This window comes from Mastigoproctus giganteus, chromosome 3, assembly GCF_048544385.1.
Source record: "Mastigoproctus giganteus isolate SK-2022 chromosome 3, ASM4854438v1, whole genome shotgun sequence".
NCBI classification, from domain to species: Eukaryota; Metazoa; Arthropoda; class Arachnida; order Uropygi; family Thelyphonidae; genus Mastigoproctus; species Mastigoproctus giganteus.
Window position 1 is genome coordinate 9,277,415 of NC_143577.1, and position 25,959 is coordinate 9,303,373.

The 25,959-nt window shown below is 38.5% G+C and overlaps 1 protein-coding gene across 3 annotated transcripts in view; it reads left to right on the top strand.

Moving 5' to 3' along the window:
- LOC150087653 (uncharacterized) overlaps positions 1-25,959 on the top strand; it is a 354,571-nt gene that overhangs the window by 99,243 nt on the left and 229,369 nt on the right. For all 3 annotated transcript variants that reach the window (XR_016546750.1, XM_090369903.1, XM_090369902.1), the window contains exon 2: positions 2,264-2,520. Coding sequence is in view for 2 of the 3 variants with exons in the window: in XM_090369903.1 (XP_090226029.1) it covers positions 2,469-2,520 (52 nt within the window). In the remaining variant the exon portion in view is untranslated. The remainder of the gene's footprint in view (positions 1-2,263; positions 2,521-25,959) is intronic.

Consider the following 25,959-nt stretch of genomic DNA (forward strand, 5'->3'; position numbering starts at 1 on the left):
CCATGCTACCCTCCCCTGAGACTGACTAACTCTGCCATGCTGTGAAAAAGACCCATAAAAATTCTCCTCGTTATTAAAGGGATTCGAACTCTGGTATTTTCCACCCGTTGTCGCGAAGATGGTTTCTGAGTATAAATTCATAAGAGCTCAAAATGAAGATCTAAAAAATTTAATTTTTAATTTTAAGCCCTGAACGGCCGGCCAGTCCATCAGTGACTTTATTCTAAACCAAGTCTTGATAAGGGCATTGTTGTATCGAAACTGTAACTCCCTCCGACTAATGTCAAATTTAGATGGGGGGGTGGACTCCTACACGAACAGTAATCGCATTTCCGGGCTCCCCGCTACGTTGGGCCTTGGAACAACGGCGCGTTTTCTTTGCTTCATTATATCAAAGTATCACCAAAAAAAAAAATAAATAAATTGATCCAACTCTATATTATGCCATACCGCGAATGGCATAGTATACAGTTGGTCATTTTCTCAAAGAATCCTTTTCCACTCCTCCAGAAGCGTCTTCAGGGTGTGAGGTGCGTCAACTTTTTCAATGAATGGTCTGTGGACGTTAGAAGTCCGCGGAATCCCTTTGAATGTACCTCTTAGGGCTCAATTTTAAGCCCCTCCAACTTCTAATTTTCATAAATGATATTGAAGCGTGTATCCCAGGGGTGTTATCAAAGTTTGTTGATTATCTGACATTGGGAAATTTGGTTAACAATTTGAGTTAGGCGATATCACTTCAGAAAGACTTACGCAAGTAGCATATAGGTTCCTTCTCCATACTAAAAAAGATTTGTGCTTTCTAGTAAGGAGAAGGACGCCATTATCACTCAATACAAGACGATGGTTGGAGACTGCATTTGGGATACTGTATTCAGGTCTGGAGCCCGCACCTGAAAAAAAAAAAAAAAAAAAAAGGGACTTCTGAAGATTCAAAGAAGGGAGACCAGATGAGAATAAAGGTAACTCAATGAAAATACAGTATGAGGAGCGGCCTAGAACGTGTTGTTGCTGTATGGTTTTAATGCATCAGCGACATATATTGCACATATCTGTAAATTGTATGTGTTCTGTGTTCAATTTGCCTGTTTGCTGGACAAAAAACCCGAGTTTCCAGGAGATAAAAAAAAAAAAGTCTGTCCTCTCCTGAAACCAACTAGTCACATTGTGTCTCAACTAGTCAAAGGGCCAATAAAAATTCCTCACGTCATCGATGAGATTCGAACGGTATTGGGCTACTCACGAAGTTAGGTGTGGAAGTGCTGCAGCTAGATATCTAAGGGAAGATCTGATTGGTACAAAGCACTGAAGAGGTTGAAGAAAATGAACGAGGAAGGCTGTTCTTCTTTGTTGGTGAGACAAGAACAAAAAAAATCTCGGACTGTCCACGTTTAAACTTTATGGGCTAATTTCCATCGAGGACCTATCTTCCGTTGTGTCGCTTATACGTCTACGCTAGTACACTGCTCTATCAGTATTTGCAAAATCAACCATCTGCATAAAATCTGCTTATTTCTCCCATTACTGTTGGTAGCATAGTATGTGTAAGAAAAAACTAAAACTCCTTTAACATAGGATGATCTTACCACTCCGCTGATGGTAAATCACTCAGCGAATCTCTAAATAAAATAATATGAAGTTCGGAAATTGCAGTTTTATTTCCCTGTTGGAGACTTCGCTGCACATTCCAAATGTTCTTTATAAATTCATTGAGCGTAGCTTGGAGATGGCAATAAAACCATAAAAATGGCGTCTTCTATTCTCCTTGAAATATATTTTCCATTCGAGATTCTACAGTAAAAGATATTACTACTCTGTTTTGTGCAGTTTTCGTTTACAAGTTGAGATGTTTTGCTTACCCAGAAACTTGGGCTCCGAAATAAATCAGAGATGGAGAACGATAAATTGAGTTTATGTTTTCTTGTCAGCGCAAAAATGCAATTACTGAGATTTTCAAGCGCTCGACTACAACAAATATTTACATATTCAAAGTAAGACTACTTTCTCAGTTTATTACTAAGATTTAGGATCTGAACTAGGACTCTTAAACTTCAAAGATCAAAGTGAAAGTCCAAATCGCATTCTTTCCTTTAATAACAAAGATCTTTGATCTTTTGATCAAATTGATTTCTGATCTTAATGAAATGCGAAGGAATCTCGTATTTCATGGGACAATCCAGTGTTTTCTAAATATGATAATCATTGTGATTACAAAGTCATGCTACGACCATCTGATACTGAACTCAACTCCTTTTTCTTACAGGTGTAATTCCTCCGCTCCATTTTGTAAGGATTATTCCTTGGAGAAGTTCGAAGATCATAAATCAACATGAGTTGCTGGCAGCCGAAATATGTGAGTAAGCGTAGAAGTCGTACTTGTCGATGCCAAGTTTTTCGCTGAACTAATCCTCATTGTAGCTAACAGGTGTAACCTTTTCACCATCTCCCTTGACCCGGAAGGGCTTAATATGGCGGCCTGGAACAAACTGGAAGGCTATCTGGTGTTGCGGCCTGCAGGAGGTATGTACATCCTTGTGTTTCTTTTTTTGTTTGTGTTAATACTTGTAATTAAATTGCTCCAACCTATCGTATAAACACAAAAAGGATAATTGGATCGCTCTGCAATATTGAATGAAATAGCTTAATTAAAACACTGTAGTTCTGGAAAGTGACATCATGATAGAAATGACGCTGTACACAGCCGAAATGATTGTGCAAAATGTACACTGTCTGTACATTTTGCACAATCAGTACGTTCCAGTTAGAAAGCATTGCACAAAGAAGCCAATATGGAAGTAGGAGCGTTTACTGAACTAGATAGTTGTTGTAGGGTTTAGGCACATTAACAACCTAAACTACATTGGGTCGTATATATATTATGATGTCTGTAAATTGTGTGTGTGTTCTGTGGTCGATTTTCCTGTTTCCTGGATGAAAAACACCATGCAACTCTCGTCTGGCACCGACTAACTCAACCAGGTTGAGAAAAAAAAACAATAAAAATTCTTGGCATCATCGAACCCTTTCCATCCGGTGGGGGAGGCCGGTGCTTATATGCACTGTGCTACAAGCGAGGGTAGAACTTGGGACAGTCACAAATTGACAAGTGACGGATTCGTTTAATGATTTTAAGTTGATTTATAACAAGACTAAAATGGGGGTGTCAGTTAACCAGTCTTAGTATTAAAATGTATTGGCCATAACGAAACGGAAAGGAACAAATCTGACTTTCTCCAACGGAAATGGTATAATTTTAGATAATCTAGATGGTGTAGCTAATCATTGATGTTGGTGGAATTTTTGGCGCATCAGCAACATAGACTATATTGCGCCATTGTGTATCATGCCTGTACAAGTGCTTATTCACGGGTCGATTTAAATGTTGTGCGCGCAGAAAGATTAATTCAAAGTCCTCTTCGATTTCAGGCGGTGGGAGTAGAAGCAAACCCTATTCTCTACAACCTAAGAATGACGGGAACATTATAATTTCTTTACAAGTTGGCTGCTGTTGAAATGAATGAGCTAACTCTTGGTGAGCGACCTGTACCGGTTCAGTTTTTGCTGGGCGGGGGAATCAACTTGTTGGTGGAATTCTACTTTGGTGTCAAATATGATTCCAAGGTAAGCTGACTGTTGGCATTCTTAATGGCACATCCGTCGGTAGAAGAGATTATAACGGAAGGACACTGCTTCCAGGAGAATATAATGTGCATGACTCTGTGGGATTGATCTTCAGGCAGAACTGTGAAAGGTATTTGTCGAGATCTTGGAGCTTGTGGTTTATTACCATGACACACCAGATTCGTCGTTATTGGTAGTAAACATTTTTGCAAAGTGCGCAACACTACACTGCTGACAAAATAAATAGAACACGTAGAAAACGTGATGTAACTCATGCAGCTTGCATGAGTTACATCACGGACAAAATTTGGTATGGTGTTGTACCATAGAATATTAATGAAATGAGGAGACAGCGAGAAACTTCGGACAGTTATAAGGAACATTTATAGGGGTTGTATATTTTTTTATAAGAACTACCATAAAAGGTCATATTACAGAAGTCAACGCAAGATTCTCGAAAATATGGTCACATGATATCAATACGGCGTATGATCCCCTCCAAAGGCTAAAAACTCGCAACAAAAAAATAAAGAGGGGTGGGCTGTTGATCATTATTCCGCCCGACAGTGGTACACCGCCTCCACAGTAAGTGTCCCTTTGATGTGCTAGGGTTGGTACCGCATTCCTCGATGTCTCCAGATGAAATAACGTCTAGGCATCTGTTTGCAGGCTAAAATAGGACTCATCAGAGAGCAGAAATGTACCCCATTTGTCAGAGCTCCAAGTCACATAGCACCATTTTCGACGAGCTCTATGGTTAATAGGATGTAGACATGTATAGTATCTTATGTTGGGCGGCTTCCAGACGCTAGTTCAACTCCTGCTGGTACACTGTGATGATACAGAAACTCTGCAGAAAGGCCAGAAGTGTGTGTAATGCTGTGTTTGTGCTGTACCTATGTTGTTTAGTTGTTTCTAGTCACTTTGCTACCAGGAAGCAATAAGCACCAAGGAGGTGCGTCCTGATACCCGTCTACGCTACGAGGAGGCGGACCACAACTGAACGCGAACCGCAGCAAACCTCGAGTCTCACGTACTAAATGTCCAAATCATTCAAAAAATGAGCAAATAAAATAAAATAAATATAAAGTAATAAAAATAATAAAAAAGTACCTGATAACTACAAAAAAATCCGAAAAAAAGAAATAAAATAAAAATCCCGCACCAGTGCAAGCTTGTGCCAGCAATGAGAAATACAAAAGAGGAAAGAATAACAGTAAAAGGAGGAAGAATAAAAAGTAAAAAAATAAACACTCAATAGACGGACAAAAGGAAAACACAAATTAAAAGAGGATAAAAGGAAGAGATAAGATTTGACACTGGATAATCTATGCCAACCGACGATCCCGCCTGAGGCTAGCAGGAGATAGAAGACAAGAAAACAGTGATCGTTCAGCATTGTATAAATAAGATCAGGAACTGTCCAATTCCAAGGTGGTGGTGGTGAAGATGGTACTTGACTTAACGATGGTGGTGGTGGCCTGGACTGGAGGTAGAGCCGGAATAGTAGTTCCCGAAATTGACGCACTAATGATGAGTTGTCCACGTCTGGTGAAGGCTTTATGTGCAAAATCTTTCAGAAGATTAAATTTTTCTTTGGAGTCCAGTACAGATGACTCATTGCTGGGGAAAATGGTTGACACACAGCAGACATGAAACTGACGAAGATCAGTTTCTGCCATGTTGTGTTTTTCTGGCAAATTTGGCTACCAGAAGCAGCAATCACCAGGAAAGCTGCTTCCTGGTACTCGTCCATGACCACGGGAAGGTAGGCCAGTCTTACTACCAACACTGTCAGGATCAAAGAGGACGAATCCTCAAGAGGGGCCACCCACTGCAAATAGTAGTGCAAGACCTGTAGTGGGAAGAAATCCTGGTGGCCAAACCCAGGGTAAAAAAAAAAAATCTAGTGGTATTTGGAAACATTTAAAAAATTCCTTTTATTTCTTTTTTTTTTTAGGAGAATTATTGTTATTTATAGTAATGGCACTAAGAAGAAGGCATTTCCTCCTTGGCGAAGGCTACAAGGTTGTTCTTGGCCTGAAGGAGAAGATCAACATGGTCAGATGATAAACTTGGTATAACAGTCTTGAGTTGATGTTGAAAGTCACTGTACAAAGAGCAATCGAAGAGGCGATAGTATCAGTCTTCTTTCGAGCCGCGAAAACAAGCATTTGTATGATGCAGACCCAGTTGAAAGAGTTTCTGATTTAGAGATCCATGGTCAGTTATGAGGAAAGAAGATTCTAAACTCAAATTTAACCAAGATTTTACCAATTTGAACATCGTAAACGAAACCAGGAAATAAACGCCTGGTGGCAGCACCAAGTCAGGAAGTGTCTCATCTGGTCTGCCAAATGTTAACCAATTCATTGAAGCACCTTATCTTGATTTTTCTTTTTTTGGGGCCAGATCTCAAATTTATCTCTGTTCCCAAGATTTTGGATGGAATTTGCTTTTTGATCCTAAAACAAAGGGCACAATAAATAATATAAAGATCGAGGGGAAAAGTCTCAGCAATGACTTGGACAGCAAAAGTCGAGACTGTTCAGCAGATACGGTAAATAGATAGAATCATCCATCTCTGAATGGAATTCAATTTGGACTGAATGAGAGAATTGGTTACCCTGTGAAACCATGCTCCTGGCGCATAGGAAACTAAGGCAGGAACACAGCATTGGAATACAGACCTAAAGATTTCCGTGAAAGATTCCACTCAGTTTTAGATACTTTAACAAACGAGCAAGTAAAATTTTTAACTTTAGAACTGAGGTAAATTAGATGGGATAGAAAATTAAGTTTGTGGTCAATAATAACTACAAGGAGCTTAGTCTGTGTAACGATAGGAAGTTGCTAACCAAAAATTCGGACTAGAGAAGGCCTTCTAAGATCTAATTTAGACCTAAAGAGCATCATCTTGCTTTTACTCAGACTGATTTTAAGCTTATTCAATGAAGACTAAGATCAATAAAATCCAACAGAAATTTATTTGCATTCACCTCAAGGGCGGCACGAGACTAGCCAGAAACAATAATAGTTAAATCATCTGCAAAGGCTATAATTTTAGAATGATCGAAGGAACAAAAAAGGCAATCGTGGAGGGCAATATTCCAAATGAGGGATCCCAGGACGGAGCCCTGGGGCCACCCTCGATAAACTTGCCTTGAAACTTGAAGAAATTTTTGACTTTAACAATTAAGGGTAAAATGATAACTGCCAGAATTATTCACCACTTTTAGATAAACTGAAGGAGGAACCGAAAGTGAAACTCAGGGGAAAGCTCATCCGAGAAGTGTTGTTTTTGCAGGATAAAGCTCCAAAACACAAAACATATCAAACATATGCCAAGTTGGTTGAACTAGGCTTCCAGCTTCTTCATCACTTCCATATTTACTAGATCTTGCACCCTCAGACTGCCTTTTCCCAAGTCTGAAAAAAAATTTAAAAGGTATCAAATTTGCATAAAATGATGATGTCATACGAGCAACAAAAGCCTGGTTTGGGGAACAGTCTTTCGATTTCTATTTGAGATGTTTACAAACGCTAGAACATCGTTGTAGAAAGTATGTGAAGTTGAAAAGCGAATATATAATAAACTATGTATATAATTGAATTATCTTGTTTCTTATCAGCAGTTAGGTATAAGTGAATTTGAAAGGATTTTATGATTGAATCCCCCCCCCCGAAAAAAAATTTTGCTACGTGTTGGACTAATAATATTGGGAAATTTCTCAAATAATATCAAATCTGATTAAAGTCATAGCCCAATGAGGCTGCTAGTCACTGTGTCTTACTAATTCAATATTAAAAACAAGAGCGTCTTAATACATAAACCTGGAAACTCCCCTTAAGATACGTGGGCACGAATCAGAGCTGTTATTCAGGGCCGTGAAAAAGAGGATGCGCTGGATGCAACGCAACCGGGTTCCCCCACACAGAAAAGCCCCAAGACGTTTCAGATATTTATTTAGCAGCAGCTGAAAATAGTATATTAATACCTAGTAACTTCTTACAGATTAAATTGTTTGTATTGGAAATGATAACCTCATTAACAATAATAGAACTATAACAGACCTTTGAATCAGTTCAAGACATTTCATTCAACCTTAAAATACACACTTGAAACAGAAAAAAATAAGAGGGCTGTTCAATAAACAATGATCATAATTTTTGAACAACCGTACTGCTTGCTATTTCTAACTGAGCTACGGAATTTAAAACCCAACCAGGCTGCAACCTGAACAGGCATAAACTTGGCCGTCTGTCAAGTTGATGCCTGTTCAGTTTCGCCTACGTAACAGGGACGTAACACGCAAGGAACAGTATGCTGCTCTCAAATTTTGTTTCTGTCTCAAGAAAACATCAGCTGAAGCGTACGAAATGTTAAAAGAGGCTTATGATGAATCTACTCTTCCATATAGCACAGCTCGTAGGTGGTTTAAAATGTTTAAAAACGGACGTGACTCAATCACAAAAATCGGCGGTCCTGAAACTCCAATCACTACTGTCACTACAGAAACCATAAATATTGCTTCTGTAATCGTGAGAAAAGATCGTCGAGTAAAGCAACCCGCAGAGATGTTGAGAATATCAGTAGGCAGCGCGCACAGTATTCTCCATGACTATTTGCATATGACATGTGTTTGTGCACGCTAGGTTTCAAGACAACTCACACCTAAGAAACAGGAAGTTCGCATGGTTTGTCAGGAGCTGTAACGAATGGTTACTGAAGATGGTGACGTTCTGCACAAGGTAGTAACAACGGATGAGACATGGCTTCATCATTTCGATCTGGATAGCAACAAAATTCTGTTTGGAAGTTACGTCATCACGAACACCGAAGAAAGCAAAAGTTGTTGCTTCTCAGGGTTATGGTCATCTCTTTTTTTTTTTTTTGACATTCAAAGAACGATTTACCAACACGATGTGCCATGTCATACGACTATTAAGAGACCTTACTGCACACTTTGCGGAATGGCATGTCACAAATGACATAACTGCACGCAGGAGGGTGGATGTTGCACTACGACAGCGCGAGACCTCACATTGCCCATACTGTCATCAAGTACTTAGCCTGTAATAATGTCAAATGCGATTCTCATCCGCCCTACAGCCATGACCTTGCACCCTACCACTTTTTATTTATTTCCAAATTTAAAGAAGGAGCTGCAAGGTAAACGTTTCCTGTCGCCAGAAGTTGTAAAGACATCGGAGGCAATTATAAACCGGATGTCAAAGAATGGCTTCCACCATGTTTTTGAAGAATGGCAGAAACGTTGAGTAAGTGCATTCATCAAAGGGAAACTACTTTGAAAAGGACCATCAAGTTATGGATGATTACTAAAGGTATATTGTGGAAAAAAATTATGATCATTATTTATTTAACAGCCCTCGTACATTAATAACTAGTATCTTAATATTAATAACTTTTACAGGTTAAATTATTCATTTTGCAGATGGTAACCTCATTATTAGTAACAGAGCTGTAACAGACTTCTGAATCAGTTCAAGACACTTCATTCTAGCTCAAAATACGCCCTTGAAACAAAAGAAAACAAAGTATTAACTTTTTTTTTTTTAAACCTGGTTATTATAAGACAAGAAACAACTTTACCACAAGTGTATATTGAAAATCTTGCCATATACAATTCAGTGAAATATTGCACATCAGGTGATGGTTTTGAACGCAAACTACAATACGATGCGTAAATATCCCCGATTTACATCTGTGACTCCGTATTTCTAGTGGTGTTATCTAATCTTGTGTGCATCATAGAGAGATTCTGAAGAAGGGGTTCTGAAATTCGAGAAAGGGCGAGATTTAATATTTGGGGAGAACGACAAATGAAATACGGTTTCTCTACCTCACACGGCACCACTGTTTGCCTTACTCAAACCCACATAAATCTTCACTGATGGTATCTGCGTGCAGCAATAATTTTCGCTTTTGTGGATGCCACGATGCAGTGAACAGATGTGCAAATTAAAGCGATATTTTATCGTGCGTTGTATCGCCAAGAATTCACTACGTCTATTTTCACCCGTTTATTATAAACACGCCCAAAACGAAATCCTTACCAGTCGATGACGTCATCAATACATCAAGTTGCTGATGAAAACGGGAAACTCTCAGCAGTGATTTAGGATCATCTCATTGGGATATTTCCATCATCTAACTTGAATAGTCGATGGCTGGTGGAGTAATCATGATCCACAGATTTCACATTGCCAGTTCTTGAAGAGATCGATTTTTCTGTCTGGCAGCCAGAGAGAGAGAGAGAGAGAGAGTGAAAAAAAAAAAAGGGGGGGGGGGACGCAATTCAAGTGCTTCGATGTCCTTGGAACACTAAAAAAAGAGTTACTGGGAAGAAACCAACGTTTCTTCGCTCTAACTGGTTAGCGCTCCATCTTATGAAACTGATTGCATCTCAAACCACTAATCCCTTGCGATTATTCTGTGCTCTAACGGACATTGTGTTTCGTAATTAGAGATTTTGGCGACACTCTGACATGGAGGTTAATTTAACCCCTTCATTATGGCAGCACACCTGCCATAATGCTTATCTGGTTAGGAAGCATGCCTAATGGAAAAGTGTGCGCTAATTAGAATTGATAGCCCACCGTCCTCGTTGGATTTAGTAATTTAATATCTCAGCACAAACATTGTTTATCTCCCTTTGTGCCCCACCTCAAGGAGCCATAACACCTTCGTTTCTAATACGACGATATTTCTTTGATAAAAATAAAAGCTGTCTACTTTGGATTAACATGTCTAGCGTTCTTAATCCATTTACAAAAAATTATTATAAAACAAGAAGGTAACTCTTAAATCACGTGATCATATTGGTAAAGAACCCTGTTGTCTCGTATTTCAAAATACAAAACAGTATGCCTTTTTTTGTTTTTGTGTTTTTATCTTGAACCTTTTTGGCAAAGGAACGCGTCTTTGTACACTTTCCGCATGTTTCATTTATCACCAGAGGGCTTCCGTTTTTATTCACAATATAGCCTCTTGCCATTGAGCTAATGATTGTGGTTGCTAGGCTCTGCTCTTTTTTCATGAATACTCATGAATGGGAAAAGGATGTAAATTAGGCTGACTACCTACTCTCTGTTTAAGTGTTCAGAACTCCTCCAGCATTCATTATCTCTTCTCTGATGCGTATCTCGCCCCAATCATGGCTGAAATACTGAACACACTCAAAGGTCATTTAATCGTTTTCAAAGTACACACTAGAATCTCTTAACTTCTCGCCGAATCGAAAATCGAACTCCTTTTCGTGTCTCGCGCTCCTTTGCCGGCTTATAACCTTTGACCTTTTCAATTTACGTAGTGGGAGGTCAGGAATGCGACTGACTGCCATGTAGCTGTTGAAACCAGTTAACTTTAATACATTAGGTTCAAAAAATTCCCAGGGAAAGTTTTCGACAAATGGAAAATAAGACAAAATAGCAAAATAAACGTCAAGGTATGTGTTACTTTAATGAATGATAAAATTTAAAATAATACAATTTAGTTAACTTTCACAATAATAAAAAAAATATTACTTCAAATTTAATTCATGTGTTTTACAAACTTTAACGTTCTAGTGATTTACACAATATTCATCCTTAGATGTTAAATAAATGTAAATATTTCATTTGGTTGTTTATATTTCCAATAAGACAGTCAATATTTATTTGACTGTTACCTTTATTTTTTCGCAACCTTAGGAATTGAAGCGCATTTCTTTGCACAAGTTATTCTATGGGAGAAAAAAAGGAATTCTCGCTCGAAAGTAAAATCAGCTTTTAAAATACGAAAGTAAATAATAAAATATGTGTTCAACTTTGATGACGTAATGACACACCAAGAATGTCATTAGACATTTCATGCCTGCAGCCAAGTAATGTTTGTCAGTCTGTTATCTCGCAAAAGAACAATTTTATGCCTTTCGAGTAACAAAATGTGCTGTTCTTTGAGAAGCTTATAAAATTTAATAAGCATGGCAGAAAGAAATCAATAAAAAGTAAGAATAAAATCAGCTTTGGAAGCGTATTATATTTTGCATTCATGAATATCTGATATCGCGCTGTGACGAGATTTACTTTTCTCATTTGCTATGCGTGATCACTAAAACAGCACAAACTTCATTTAAATATCTTGTTTAATACTAAAAATGAACTACTGTGATCAATGGATGATGTTTTACTAACTGTAAATAGATAAATAAATTCGCCATACCTCAATAAAATCGGGAAGTTTAGTAAAAAATAAGTACTAGTAGTACTACTCAGTAGCTAGTAGAACTGAACAAAAAAATTGTTATTCGATTAACTACTACTGGATTTCACTAACGCCCTCTGGCTTAAATTTTAAATTTATTCTAAAGCTGTAATAAATAAATTATCTAATAAATTATTAAATTTATTCTAATTGTGTAATAAATAAATTATCCAATTTATTTATTACACAATTAGAATAAATTATTATTATTGTGTAATAATTATTATTGTGTAATAAATAAATTATCCAATTTATTTATTACACAATAATAAATAAATTAGATAAAAAATAAATATAACGTATTTATATTTATTATAAATATATAGTGATATTTGATTATATATACAGTGTCATTATAAAGTCGTTGTTCAGTTTTAAATTTTCATAACTTCTGTTCTATGCATGATAAAATCAATCTGTAAAAATGGTAAGTAAAACAATTTATTAGTTTTACATACATTTATTCTTGGGATTCTTAACATGTCTACAGTCATTACGAACAAATACGATTCTGAAGTTCTACAAATACGTTTTGCAGTTGATTTCCAGCGAACAGGGTCCTGTTAATACCCTGAATCATATTAGTTATCCTAGTCCGAAGATTATCTAAAGAGCGAGGTTTTGTTGAATAAACAACAGTCTTAACATGGCCCCATAGAAAAAAATCCAATGGGCTCAAATCTGGTGAACGTGATGGCCTCTTCCTCTTCCAACAACATTTTGTGGACTTGAATTTTGTAGTTTCAAGTGAAGTTTCACTCTGAGAAATTTACGCACTGTTAAGTCAGGAATACCCAGCTCCAAAGATGCCCGTTTTATTGATTTCCATGGACTTGCAGTAAAGAATTGTTCTACAGATGCCACACTTTCCTCACTTCCACTTGGCCTTCTAGATCGTGATTTATCATTGACGGAACTTGTTTCTTTAAACTTTTTCATCCAGTTAGTTAGGGAATTCCTGTGCTGTGCATCTTTGTTGTAATGAGTTATAAATCTTTTTTGTACTGCGCTCTGCCAACCACAGCACACAATTTACTTTCTCTTCTATTGAAACCATTTGGTCAAGCCTAATTCTAAAAAAATAATAATAAAATTTTTGCTACACTACAATGAAATTAATGAATCACTCTTAGTACATACTAAACTTCACTAAATTACATTTCTAACGTTTTTTACAGATTGATTTTGTCTGTATAGAACGGAAGTTATGAAAATTTAAAACTGCACAAGGACTTTATAATGACCCTGTATATAATCAAAAATAAATATAAATTAGATATACAAAATAAATAAATATTATTTCGCATTTGATAAGTATTCAATGGGGATCTGTATCCATTCACTTTTTATGGCATAATGGTTTAATATTTTGAGTACATTTTTATTACAAACTTCGCTCCATGCTATTAGCTTTCAAGAGTCATTTTACCGAGTTTCAAGTGAGATATTTCTTCCTGATTAAAATGTGTCCGGTTAATGACATCCATGTGGGTATTTGCTAACTCAACACACCAAATTAATAAACGGAAAACGTGTCGAGGAAGCTTTTATGGCGAGAATCGTTTCGCTACTAAAACACGATGGACCAAAATTACACTTGCAAGAATGGGTGTCCTAAGACCAATCCCATTTCTCAAATTAATTGAATCTTTCCCACCCACTCACGGTGTTGTCTCTTGAGAAAACATAGTCACGTGTTAAGTGTTGTACGCAAGCTAGTGGGATTACTAATTGCCTACGTGAATTGTAGTTTCGTATGAAAGCTTCGTCGCCATAATGAAGATGCGGGACTGATAAAATTCATCTTTCTGCGCATAAGGGCACTTTTTTACTTTCCTATTCACTTTCTTCAGCGATCGATACATCACTTTTGGTTACTACAGGTACTGTAGCATACATTTAAATTGACAAACTTCTTTCACAATGAAAATAAAAAAGACAATACATTCACTGATGTTAGCCCGTCGAGACTAATGCAGAGACATTGCCAGTTTCATTTTTTAAAGAATTTTAGATAAGATACATTTCTATGTTCCTTTTAAAGTGACAAGGCAACAAATGTTAATTAGTGTCAATTTTAAAATAGCACGTTGAAGAAGAATTAGCTAATTATTACAAATGCTTAAATTAATCAAGGAGTTCAATTTAGATCCTTTTTACCACCAATATGACAATAATTTATAAAATTAACAATTGTAATAAATAATGATTATAAGAATATGTAATTAATTTTATCCTATGATATCCTACTACAGAGATTCTCAAAATGGCGTACACTTATTTTTATCATGAATTATACTTAGATTTTCTTCGTCTTTGATTGTATATTTTGCTGATAAAAGATGACATTAGTTGTTAAAAACAAAAGGAGCTCACATTTGTGAGGCTTGGCACACTGAGGGCCCTGAGCTGGATATTATCATTCTTCTCTTTCTTGGTGATTCCCTCCTACTTTCTGACTCGTGTTTTCTCTCTCGGGGTAATTCAGAAATTTTTTTTTTTTTTTTTTTTTTTTTGGCTGGTGCAGCATAAGCCTCAGGCTTCCTTGTACCATATGGCTAATTAATAATAAATAATAATAATAATAAAGCGAAATGTGCCAATAATGTAATGTGTAAAAAATATGGCTGTAGGACGTTTGATGTTCGAACAACGCAAAGCAATTTTAAAGCGGGCGGACTGAGAACTTTTTTCTACTGGGCTCTGGACTTTGGTATAACCGGCCCATAAACATGATCGGCCCAATAGCCAAATGGAATTTTATACATTTTCATAGCGAAATCGTGTTTCTTTCACTATTTTACTTTTCTTATAGAATTCTAGTTAATAAATGATCAGAAATACAAAATATGTAAGAATACATAAATTAAAATACATTTGTGGAATTCTCCCGTATGTTCGCCTGTAAAGTGATTCCAATGTACATCGGCCCACCGTGCTTCAGCCGGTGGCCTGTTAGCCCCGGTACTGGTAATCCGAGAATGATCGTGGAGTTAAAAGTAGTTGGCTGGTATTTTTTGATGTATCTATCTACCATTTAGCTGTATGGAGGTGAAGTTATTTTCTACCAATATGACATTCAATATTATCATTGTGATGTTAATTTGCTATTAAACCATCATCACTACGTAGAATTTCAAGAATTTGTGATAAATTTGAGACGTATGATACCGTGCAAATCTCCTAAATTGTGTTAATCAACGGTGAAGAAAATTCCCTTGCAGAAATTTGAACGCTCACCATAAAAAATCTGTAAGGCGAGTTACTTGAGAGACTGGAATCAGCAGAGCAAGTGTACACTGCGTTCTCAAACGAGCTAAGTGGAAATTTTATGTACCAAGTTTGCTACACAATATGAATAAAGATGATCCTGATCACCCAGTTGAGTCTTGTGAACAGTTTAAATCGAAGATAGATGATTTTTGGACAACCTTATTTTGTCGGATGAAACAACGACATCCAAGCTCAATGGTAAAGTGAACCGACATAATGTGCACTGGTCCCCGGAAAATCCAATACCAATATAGCGCCCATATCATTGTGATGTTAGAACCTATTCTCATAAACATTTCACAGACCAGTGGATAGACCGATGACCTAAATATAAAAGATAAAAGTGGATCTAACTTCTTGACTAGGAAGTGTTGATTATCTTCCATTGTCATCTGATTTAACTCCGCTCGGCTCCTGAGTCCAGTTCGTATGTGATACATATGATACTCTGCCCGCTGACAGCATTGGGAAAATGCCTCGATATCAGACAGTAGTTCTTAGGGTTGGAAAAGACATTGAGTGGTTTCTTATCATCCAGGCTGACCTGACTGACGCTATTGGTTGTTTTGAGGCAATAATTATTCAAAACTAACATTTAATTAACACCCAATATTCATTCTTTGTGCATCTCCCGTATGTATTGGGCTCCCTCTTTGTCTTATCACTCTCCTGCCAGTGCCGTTTCTAGGATCCACGAACTATAGAGCCCAGACCGTTGATGCAGCCATGTTTTTTCCGAACATAGGTTCTCTGATGCATTGAGATGCCAATGGCTGCCCAGGGTTGAACCTAGAGATTTAGGGCAGCAAATAGGAGCAGTTAGCCTACTTCAGGACACAGTATTCCAGTCCCCCATAGCTTCTTCACCTCACTTTGGGCCCTTCAGACCATATTTCGGCAGCTTACTCTGGCTGAGATAAATATTTCATACCCTCTAAACCTGTTATCTCAGGAGTAATTAGTACGTATGATACTCTAGATAGCTGGTGTAATGGTCTCCTTTCAAATTGCCAACTTTGCTAGATGTCGGATGCCCTTTCTTCCAATCCAGATGCTATGGTTATATACCAAAGCATAGACGTCAGACGCCCTTTAGAATTACTCAAGGGCTGCAGAACTGACACTGGATTAAAACAGTATTAAAAGAGACGATATGTAACACCTCATTAACTTAATTAATGACCGGATATAAAGAAAATAAATAGAATTTTATTATTTCTTCTCCATCGCTAGGTTTTGGTCATTCATTCCAAAATGTCAGGAAAGAAAAATTGGTTTGCTGTCATTGTGTCACTGAGTAGCATATGTACTCCAATTGCCCTCATAGCTATCGCTTTTAAGTGCGCTTATATTGAATACCTGTTTTAAGGAATTGACAAGAAACATTAAAAAAAACATGGCTAATACAACTACTTCATCCGTTTCCAAGCTTAATATCGCACAGCTTAATATTTATTCTATTGCTGCAGTAAACCAATTCGCTAAACATCATTGCATGGCTAAGATTAACGGGTACCCACTAAGTACCGTATCATCCAGGCTGACCTGACTGAAACTGTTGGTTGTTTTTGGGCAATAATTGTTCTAAACCAATTTAAATACCTGCATCCATTCTTTGTGCTAGCGTTGAAGGATCTTGTGCTCTCTATTTGTCTTTTCGGTTTACAGCAATTGAGCCATGAAGCAGAACTATACATTTCCCTTCTTGAGAGAGCTTTGGCTCCGCTAAAAAATCGCAGTATCTTCTTTACTATTGATACAAACCCTCTCCAACCCAGCTTCCACTCCTGTTGTCTTATCTGATCAAGAGGATTTGCAACTAAGCATTCTCGATGAGATGTATTTGAATCATACATCAAAAAATCTCTCTCTCCGAACTTGGCCTTATGGCATTTGATTCGTTTCGTGCTCTTGAAAAAAGCAAGTTTTTACAACTACGTTTCTATATTCTCCAGATCCATGAAGAAATAAAACCTAGAAATCCTAAAAAAACGTTTCTTGGTGGAAAGTCAGACTTCTTTCCCAACTTTAAACTATTCATGGAGAGTATCAACTGAGACATAATCACAATTAAAACGAAAATTCATCATTACTAGGAAAATCTATACGAACAGTATTCATCACGCTAAGAAGACCTGGGAAATTTTTAGCGCAGTTTATAAATCGGTACGTAAAACAATATCCTCTGCTGAGATCTTCACATCAATCTATATCCAAGGTCTCCCTGATTCCTTATCTTGGAAAACGTCTGTTACTAGAATTGCTATCTTCATTATCCTCACATCTGATTTTACACCTATTTCTCAATCACAGCTAATCTCTAGCACACCTAATAGGAAGTTGAAACTAAAGGCGAAGTAACCAAGGATTTATTCCTAATGTTCAGTTTCAACTACCAACTACCACTGGCAAGAACTGGTTTCGCCCAAATAAGCATACCCTCGCTAATAACACAGTGTATATAATTACAGTCCTCCACATACGGAGTGGAAATGGACCGAGTTCGAAACCCGTCAATGATGCAAGGAACTTTATGGATTTTATTCATATTGTGGCTGAGTTAGTCAGTCACAAGCGAGGATAGCATTGGTTTTAATCCCGACCTCCCAGCTTTTACCCTCCAGCAAAACAGGCAACCCGACCAGAGAACACATGCAATTTAAATATAATATACATGGATGGATTGATGAATTTGTTCTCCTGGTTAACCCTAATATGAAATATGAAATATTTTTTACACCTTAATACTGATCAAATGAACCTTATCCTCGAATCTAGAGGTGGGCCCCAAGGATCAGTATTGAAACTATTTTTGTTTTTGTTGTTTGCTGTAGGGTTTCAGACGCATCAGGCTGTATATCATATGAGATGCAAATTGCGGGTGTTCTTTTGTTGGACGAAAAACCCCTGTTCCTGGAGAAAAAAACCATGCCTCCATCGCCTGAGATCAACTAACTCAGTCACGTTGTGAAAAAGACCGATAAAAATTCCTCATATCATTGACCTTCTTCCTTCCTTATCCACCCGGAAGGCGATTCTTATCCACTCTGCTACCCACGAGGGCCTTGTTATTTATGATTTTCTTAAATGACATCGGTGAAGGAGTTCAGCCCGGAATGTCAAATTTTCAGAGCACGTAAAGAGTAGGAGAGTGGTTAATCATCAACTAGTGATTCTTCAGAATGACTTACATAGTCTTCAGGGATAGTCAGAAGAGTGGCAGCCATGTTTTCATGCAACAAGACACTTGGGAAATAGTAACCACAAAATAACTTTTGAGACTTACGACACGGTCGGTTGTGGATTCTTTGAGCTGTGCAGATAGATCGTAAGGAAGGTCCATGATTTATAGAACATTTGCTTGTAGAGATAGGGAGATTATTTCCACTGCATAACACAATTGTAAGATTGCATTTTGAATATTGTGTTCAAATATGGAGACCTCATCTAATAAAAAGACAACGAACTTCTTTGAAACGATTCAACGAGAGGAAACCATCTCGGTGAGATCTACAAACCGTATCCGTATGAGGAAAGACTTCGATTATGGGCTAGAGAACATGGCAACACCATCTTAGAGGAGACCTCATTGAGGTCTATAAGGCACTGAAGGAGACAATAAAATGGTTGAAGGCAAAACTTTCACTGTCATGAATAATTTTCCTAGTGCGCAGGGCAGTAGTCTTAACACTGTCCTCCTCATACCCGATGGAAAATAACAAAATCCACGAAGATGTGGACATAATACACTTGGGTTTGCTAAATGGCCAAGGTAACATTCTGCTGCACAACCGCCCATGATACACACTGCTGAATCACCAATGATTTCACATAACCTCAGAGTAAATAGACGAATATGAATATGATAGTTGGCATAAATTCAAAAATATCTCTCAGTCCATTACGCCAAAGATAAAGATATTTACAGGGAGGAACTGTCATTTAGTTAATGAGAGTAACACAATCCAAAAGGTACAATAAAAGGAGGATTTAAGATTTAGTTTTAACAAGAAGATAAAAGATGTGTGAGGAAGAAATCAAAAGAATAAACTTAACGGAGAGAAACGTTAAATAAATCTTCCAGTTGGACAGATGCAGACTCCATTATCGCCCCTTCTGCTAAGTCCAGTGAATCCTCTCGATCTTCTTAGATTACTCCTGCTCTTACAGTGAGCCGTTTATTTGTCAAGATTTATATTAATCCTCATACTTTCCTGCTAAGATAACGTTAATCCCATTGTTACTCCCTGTTTTTTAATCTCCCTCGCTCGCTCTTTGTATAATCTAATTAGAGCGATCATAAGCTTTCCCTTTTTTCAGACAAATCTATTTTGTCTCGCTTTAATTTGGTTCTCTCGAGCATGTCAACTCTGACTATAGGTGTTAATCCTACGTTAATCCCTTCTTAGGCCATGTTCTGTAATCTAGGAAAATGAAATTTGCGTCTAACTTAAGACCATATTCTAATTGCGCTGTTCAAACCTTTGGAGTGATCAGTGCATTTTCTTTTGTTATTAAGTCACAGTAGTATTGAAAATTATGTAAATCAGAGGGCGCAGGTATCGCTTTCCTTCACCGCCTGAATTTACTTTTTAGGGAGAATTCTGAAACTAAGCACTTAGAATCGAAAAAGAAAAGAACCTATAAAAATTCTTAACGTCATTGACGATTCGAACTCAGACTTTTTGGTTTCACCCGGTGTGGGGAGCTTTCCTGAAATCCAAGTGTATGATATCAAAATTACTTTTTGCATCCAACTCCTTTATGACCACATCGTAGTATCCAATCAAATTGGTCATACAAGATTTTCATTTAACAAACCCATGCTGTGACTGCAGAATAACTGCATTCCTGTCTAGATGGTCCTGCATTACTTCTTTAACCAGTGACTCAGGTATTCTCTCTGGAATCGAAGTTAAGCCAACAGGTCTGTAATCGCTGCCACCCTTTGATTCCCCTTTATGGACTGTGGATACATTCGTGCCATCTCCAGTCCACATCTCCAGTATCATCCACAGATGTTCTCATAATCATGGTTTACCTCTTTCGTTGCCTCTCTTAATGCACTGGTACGCAAAACTTAAGAACCAGTCAGGTTTACATCTATAGCTTCTCATAGGCGTGGCCTGGATATGAGAAAAGCATACCAAAGGAACCTCGAGAGGTACAGAAATGATGAAGGAAACAACACCGACACAACAACCCAAACAAAATGATACAGAGAGACTTTATTCAAAAATAGCAACATAGCACTGGCTGCCATGATACACATGCATCACTGCCAAAGATGGAACAAAGGGAAGAGGTGGTCCTCAGTAGGAAATATGGCCAACCCTAATGTCGATGCAGGATTTGCACCGCCTGTCCATACTTAGAACAATGTTGTTGATAAGTTCTTGCGGTAACATCATCCATTCCTCTGCCAGCGCCCGGTGAACATTTTCTGGTGGGTGTGGACGTGCCACTAGGCATCTCCCCAGAGCATACGTGTTCAATGGGATTTGGATTGCGGAACGGGCAGGCCAATCCATACGAACAATGTCCTCACTTCCCAAAAGCATATCAACAGCTGGGGCGTGGGGCGTGGGGCGTGGCGTTATCCATAAAGACGAACTCGGGACCAATGGCACCTCGGAACAGACGCACACGGGGAAGGAGTACCTCAGTATAGTAGCGTGCACCGGTTACAGTACCGCCTTCCAGTATCTGGAGTGGTGTACGTCCATCCAAGATAACTCCTCCTCAGACGAGAACACCTCGACCTCCATATCGATCCCTTTCAGTGATGTTTGCGGGGTGATACCGTGTGCCAACCTCTCACCAGATTAGCTGACGTCCAGAATCGCTGCTGAGACTGAATCTACTCTCATCAGTAAAGAGTACTTTACCCCTTTGTGCTGCTGTCCAGTCTTTGTGTTCGATGCACCATTGTAAACGGTGTCTCCGATGGGCAGCTGTTAAAGGGACAAGCCGTCGGGTAAACGGTCCACCTTTGTGGAGTCGCCTGGCCACAGTAATTCGCGATATTCTGTGTCCTGTGCAGCTGGTTTGCAATGGATCCCGCTGTGTGATGTCGGTTCCCCTTGGCCTGTAGGAGTATGAGCGGTCATCATTGGGCGTTGTTTTTCGTGGACGACCATCACTGGTCCTTCTAACAGCTGTACCTGTCGTTCTGAAGGACGACCACGCACGTGAGACGATGCTATGAGTGATACGGAACTCTGGTCACACTCCTCCTCCTCGCACTTCGATTCCCAATTATTCGACCCCAGGTAAAGTGATCCAGATGTTGTCTACTGGCCATTTCGTTGTCTGCAGCACAGTATGAATCATACCAATGGAACGTGTGTAACAATCGTGCTCACCATTCGGTAAAGTGCACATAACTGCTGAACTGCTGCTTTTATCTGTTTATGTGAGCCCTCTCATCAAGATTCAAATTTCTGCATGTGCATCAGCTTTCTACTGAACAGCCACGGTTATGCAAATCTCCACAGGCTGTTTCATTCGATTTTGTGGTTGTAACCTTTAGAAATAGTGGTCCTTAAGTTTTGCACACCAGTGTATAATTAGATATATCTCATCCACTCCAACTGCCTTATTTACGTTTAGTTTCAACAAATTCTCCTCTACTTTCCTCTCAGTTATCACAAAATTATTTAGCTTCCTGTTAAAGTTTGATAAACTTCTGGAACCGACTTCCCTAAAGAATTCCTCGTGTGTAAATGTAGATGCAAAATACCTAATCAGTTTGTGAGCAACCTCAGCAGATAGCCAATAGTTCTGACATTATATTTAGTGAGTCAATGTGGTTTATCCCTTTTCTTCTAGATGTTAACATAAGAAATGAAATCTTTTGCTACTTTTCTTCGTATTCGTAGCCGAAGACTTCTTGTAATCTCCTTTAATTTGCTTTTGTGACTTCAGTGCAGACTATTTTATGCCTCTTGGAGGCTTCTGTATCTCCTGATAATTTATATGCATCACATATATCTTTCTTGTCTGCCACGTGTCTCATTAGATCATCTGACATCCATTTAGGTCTAAGCCTTGAACAATGTTTCTTAGTTGGTATGAAAAGCCTACTGTCTTCTATGATTTCCCTTAATGCTTCCCATTTAGAATTTGTTGTTGGTAACGTTAGTATCCCATCCCAGTTAAAAAACAATCTCTCTCTCCTACTACACTGGAGTAACGGACGCTACCATTTCAAGGTTATACCCATAACCTTGAAATGGCATCATCCGCTATCAAGGTCACACGCCAATTCATATGAAAGAGATTATACACGTGTTAGAACAAACCGGACGTGACATCAAGAATACCGAGCACCATTTCTTTCCACTACACGCCTTCGCAAAGCTGTGCTGTGTTTTTGCGATATTCTTCCACCAGACATCGTTCCATACCATCTTCACTCGCAATTTTCAATAAGCAGGCATGGTATCCAATTTTCTTTCTGATTGCTTACTGTGGTTGATGATAGATGGCCCTCTGTCTTCTAACTTCTTTACTAATGCTGGTGTTCCCCGAGGTTCTGTTCTTTCTCCCACAATTTTCTTCTTGGATATTAATGACCCTCTTCCACTGACTGGAAATCGAATCCGTAGTTTTTCTGATCCCACAACTAGGAGGTCATAAATTCAAATTATAGTGAAAGAGATTGGATTGTGGGAAGTTTTCTTTTAACCAGGGAGTCGATACGTTTACGCATGTTTATTATTGGGTTTACTTTCTGCTGTAAAGTTCAGCACAAAGTAAACACCCTCGTTACCTTCGTCTGAGGTGTGTTTACTTTCTTTTTATTTAAGTATTTATTTATTTTTTATTTTATATATACAGTACAGCTCCTGCTTGGCACCACAATAAGTTGTCCTCCTTTGTTTGTTATTACCTTTGTTTAAATTCCTCTTACGTAGCTTGTTATTTTAATTTTATTTAGTTTTATCTTGATTTTTACCTTTTTTACTTTTATTTTTATTTTAGATTTGATCTGATTTTTGACCCTTTCAGTTTCAGTCTCTATTCGGTCGGCTATGAAATATATGTCAGCTCACTTTTTTACCTCTTGCTATGTATATTTCATATCAGAAACAGAGGCCTTACTTCTTGCTGTATTTCCTTTAGTTTTGGCTGCTGATCCTTGATGAAGAAGTTAAAATCATCGGATCTGTAGCATTAAGTACTATTTGTATTATTTTTACTGTCCACCTTCAAACTCACAGACCAAACTTTTTATCTTCCTCATTTACAGAGCCAGCCCTCCACAAGCGAACCTAGGCGGTCGCTTAGGGCGCAAAGGTCCTAGGGGCCCATTCCAACAAAATATCGTTTTTTAGTGGTTAAAAAAAAATAATTATTTAAATTCAATAAGATAATAATTACTTCTAAATAAATCATAATAATATTCAGCAAACAGATAAATATTGCAGATGAATGGGTGAGAATAGGTAAGGGGATTGGTAGGCAGGGTGATGGATAGATAGGTGGATGGATGGTACAGAATACAACTGGGATGCAAATTTTAAGTCTCGCCTAAGACGTGTGAAACTTTTGCGCCGACTCTGCTCATTTATTCATTCAACTTCCGTTTACTGGAAAAACCTTCCTTCACACGTATATCCTGAAAATTATAATCTATAGAAATATCGAATTTCAACAAGTACTGTATCTTGTCTTCTCAGCCTTAACCCATGCCCCTATCAAGTACACTGGTGTGCAAAACTTAAGGACCAATACTATTTCTAAAGGTTACAACCACAAAATCTTTACTTAAGGTACTCTTTACTGATGAGAGTAGATTCAGTCTCAGCAGCAATTCTGAAGGTCAGCTAATCTGGCGAGAGGTTGGCACACGGTATCTCCCCACAAACATCACTGAAAGGGATGATATGGCGGTCGAGGTGTTCTCGTCTGGGGAGGCGTCATCTTTGATGGAAGTACACAACTCTAGATACTGGAAGGCGGTACTGTAACCGGTGTACGCTACTGTACTGAAGTAATCCTTCCCCATGTGCATCTGTTCCTAGGTGCCATTGGTCCCGAGTTCGTGCTTATAGATGATAACGCCACACCTCATCGCACTGCAGCTGTGAAATGCTTTTGGAAAGTGAGGATACTGTTCGTATGGATTGGCCTGCCCGTTCCACCCATCTAAATCCCATCGAACACTTATGGGACGCTTTGGGACGACGCCTAGCGGCAAGTACACACCCACCAGAAAATGTTCACCAGCTAAAGATGGCGCTGACAGAGGACTGGATGATGTTACCCCAAGAACTTCTCAACAACATTGTTCTAAGTATGGACAGGCGGTGCAAAGCCTGCATCGACATTAGGGATAGCCATATCTCCTACTGAGTACCACCTCTTTCTTCCCTTTGTTCCATCTTTGGCAGTGATGCATCTGTATCATGGCAGCCAGTGCTATGTTGCCATTTTTGATGTTTGATTTTTGATGTCGGTGTTGTTTCCTTCATCATTTCTGTACCTCACGAGGTTCCTTTGGTATGCTTTTTCCATATCCAGGTCCCTTTGAGAAGCTACAGGTGAAAACCTGACTGGTCCTTAAATTTTGCACACCAGTGTAGTATAGATTCTCATACTTTTTGCACTTTGAGTATTCGCAAACACCCAACCTTCCTCATAAAAAAACACTTTTTTTGAGTACTCACAGTTGTCGGCCACTGCATGATACAATCCTGCTAACAAGAACTGATCTAGTACTGTAAGCAACAAGTTCTAGGACTTAGAGAGCAAATTATGTCCTAAAACACTTTCAAAAAATATTCATTGGTCATGTAGTATCTCAACGTCAACGATCAAGTGAATGTCCTGGAAACAAACACCCTCGTATGATCGAATGTCCTAACTTAAAAAAGCTAGTTAAATGACGCGAGGCATTTTTATGGAATTTTTTTCCCAACATGGCTAAGCTGGTCGGTCTCAAATGAGTGTTGCATAGTTTTCCTCCCAGACACTCGGATTTTTTGTCCAACAAATAGCAAACGGACCAAAGGATACATGTTTCAGACAAATAACACTGATTTCGATATGCTTTCGGAAAAGTTTTATTTATAATTCGGCTTGACCACATACACTGTGCTGCCACTTTATTAGGTACACTTACCTAGTAGCGCTAGTTGAGCTTCCTTTAGCCTTCAAAACAGCCTGAATTCGTCTAGGCATGGATTGAACAAGATGCTGAAAACGTTTTGCAGGAATGGAGTACCATGCAGACATGAGTGTGTCACGCAGTTCCTTGAGATTCGACGGAGGTGTAGGCCTGCAGCAAACAGCCCTTTCCAACTCATCCCAAAGATGTTCAATAGGATTAAGATCCAGGGACTGAGCGGGCCACTGCAGCAAAGAAAAGCCATTGTCTTGTTCCTGGAACCATTCCATAGTGATTCGGGCTTTGTGCACCGGCGCATTATTCTGCTGGAAGTAACCATCTGCTGAGGATAAACTGTCAACATGAACGGATGCACTTGGTCAGCAACGATGTTTAGATACGATGTGGCATTCAGACGTGAATCTATAGGTATCAATTGGCCCGTGTGCCAAAAAAATATTCCCCACACCATAACCCTGCCCCCACCACCTTGCACAGTAGTCGTCAGACATGACGGGTCCATGGATTCATGTTGTTTTTGCCAAATTCCTAGCCTTCCATCAACATGATGCACCAGGAACTTCAACTCGTCAGACGAATCAACTGTTTTCCAATCCTCGATAGTCCAGTGCTGGTGTTGCTGTTTCCACAGGAGACGTGCTCTCTTGTTCTTCATTGATAACAA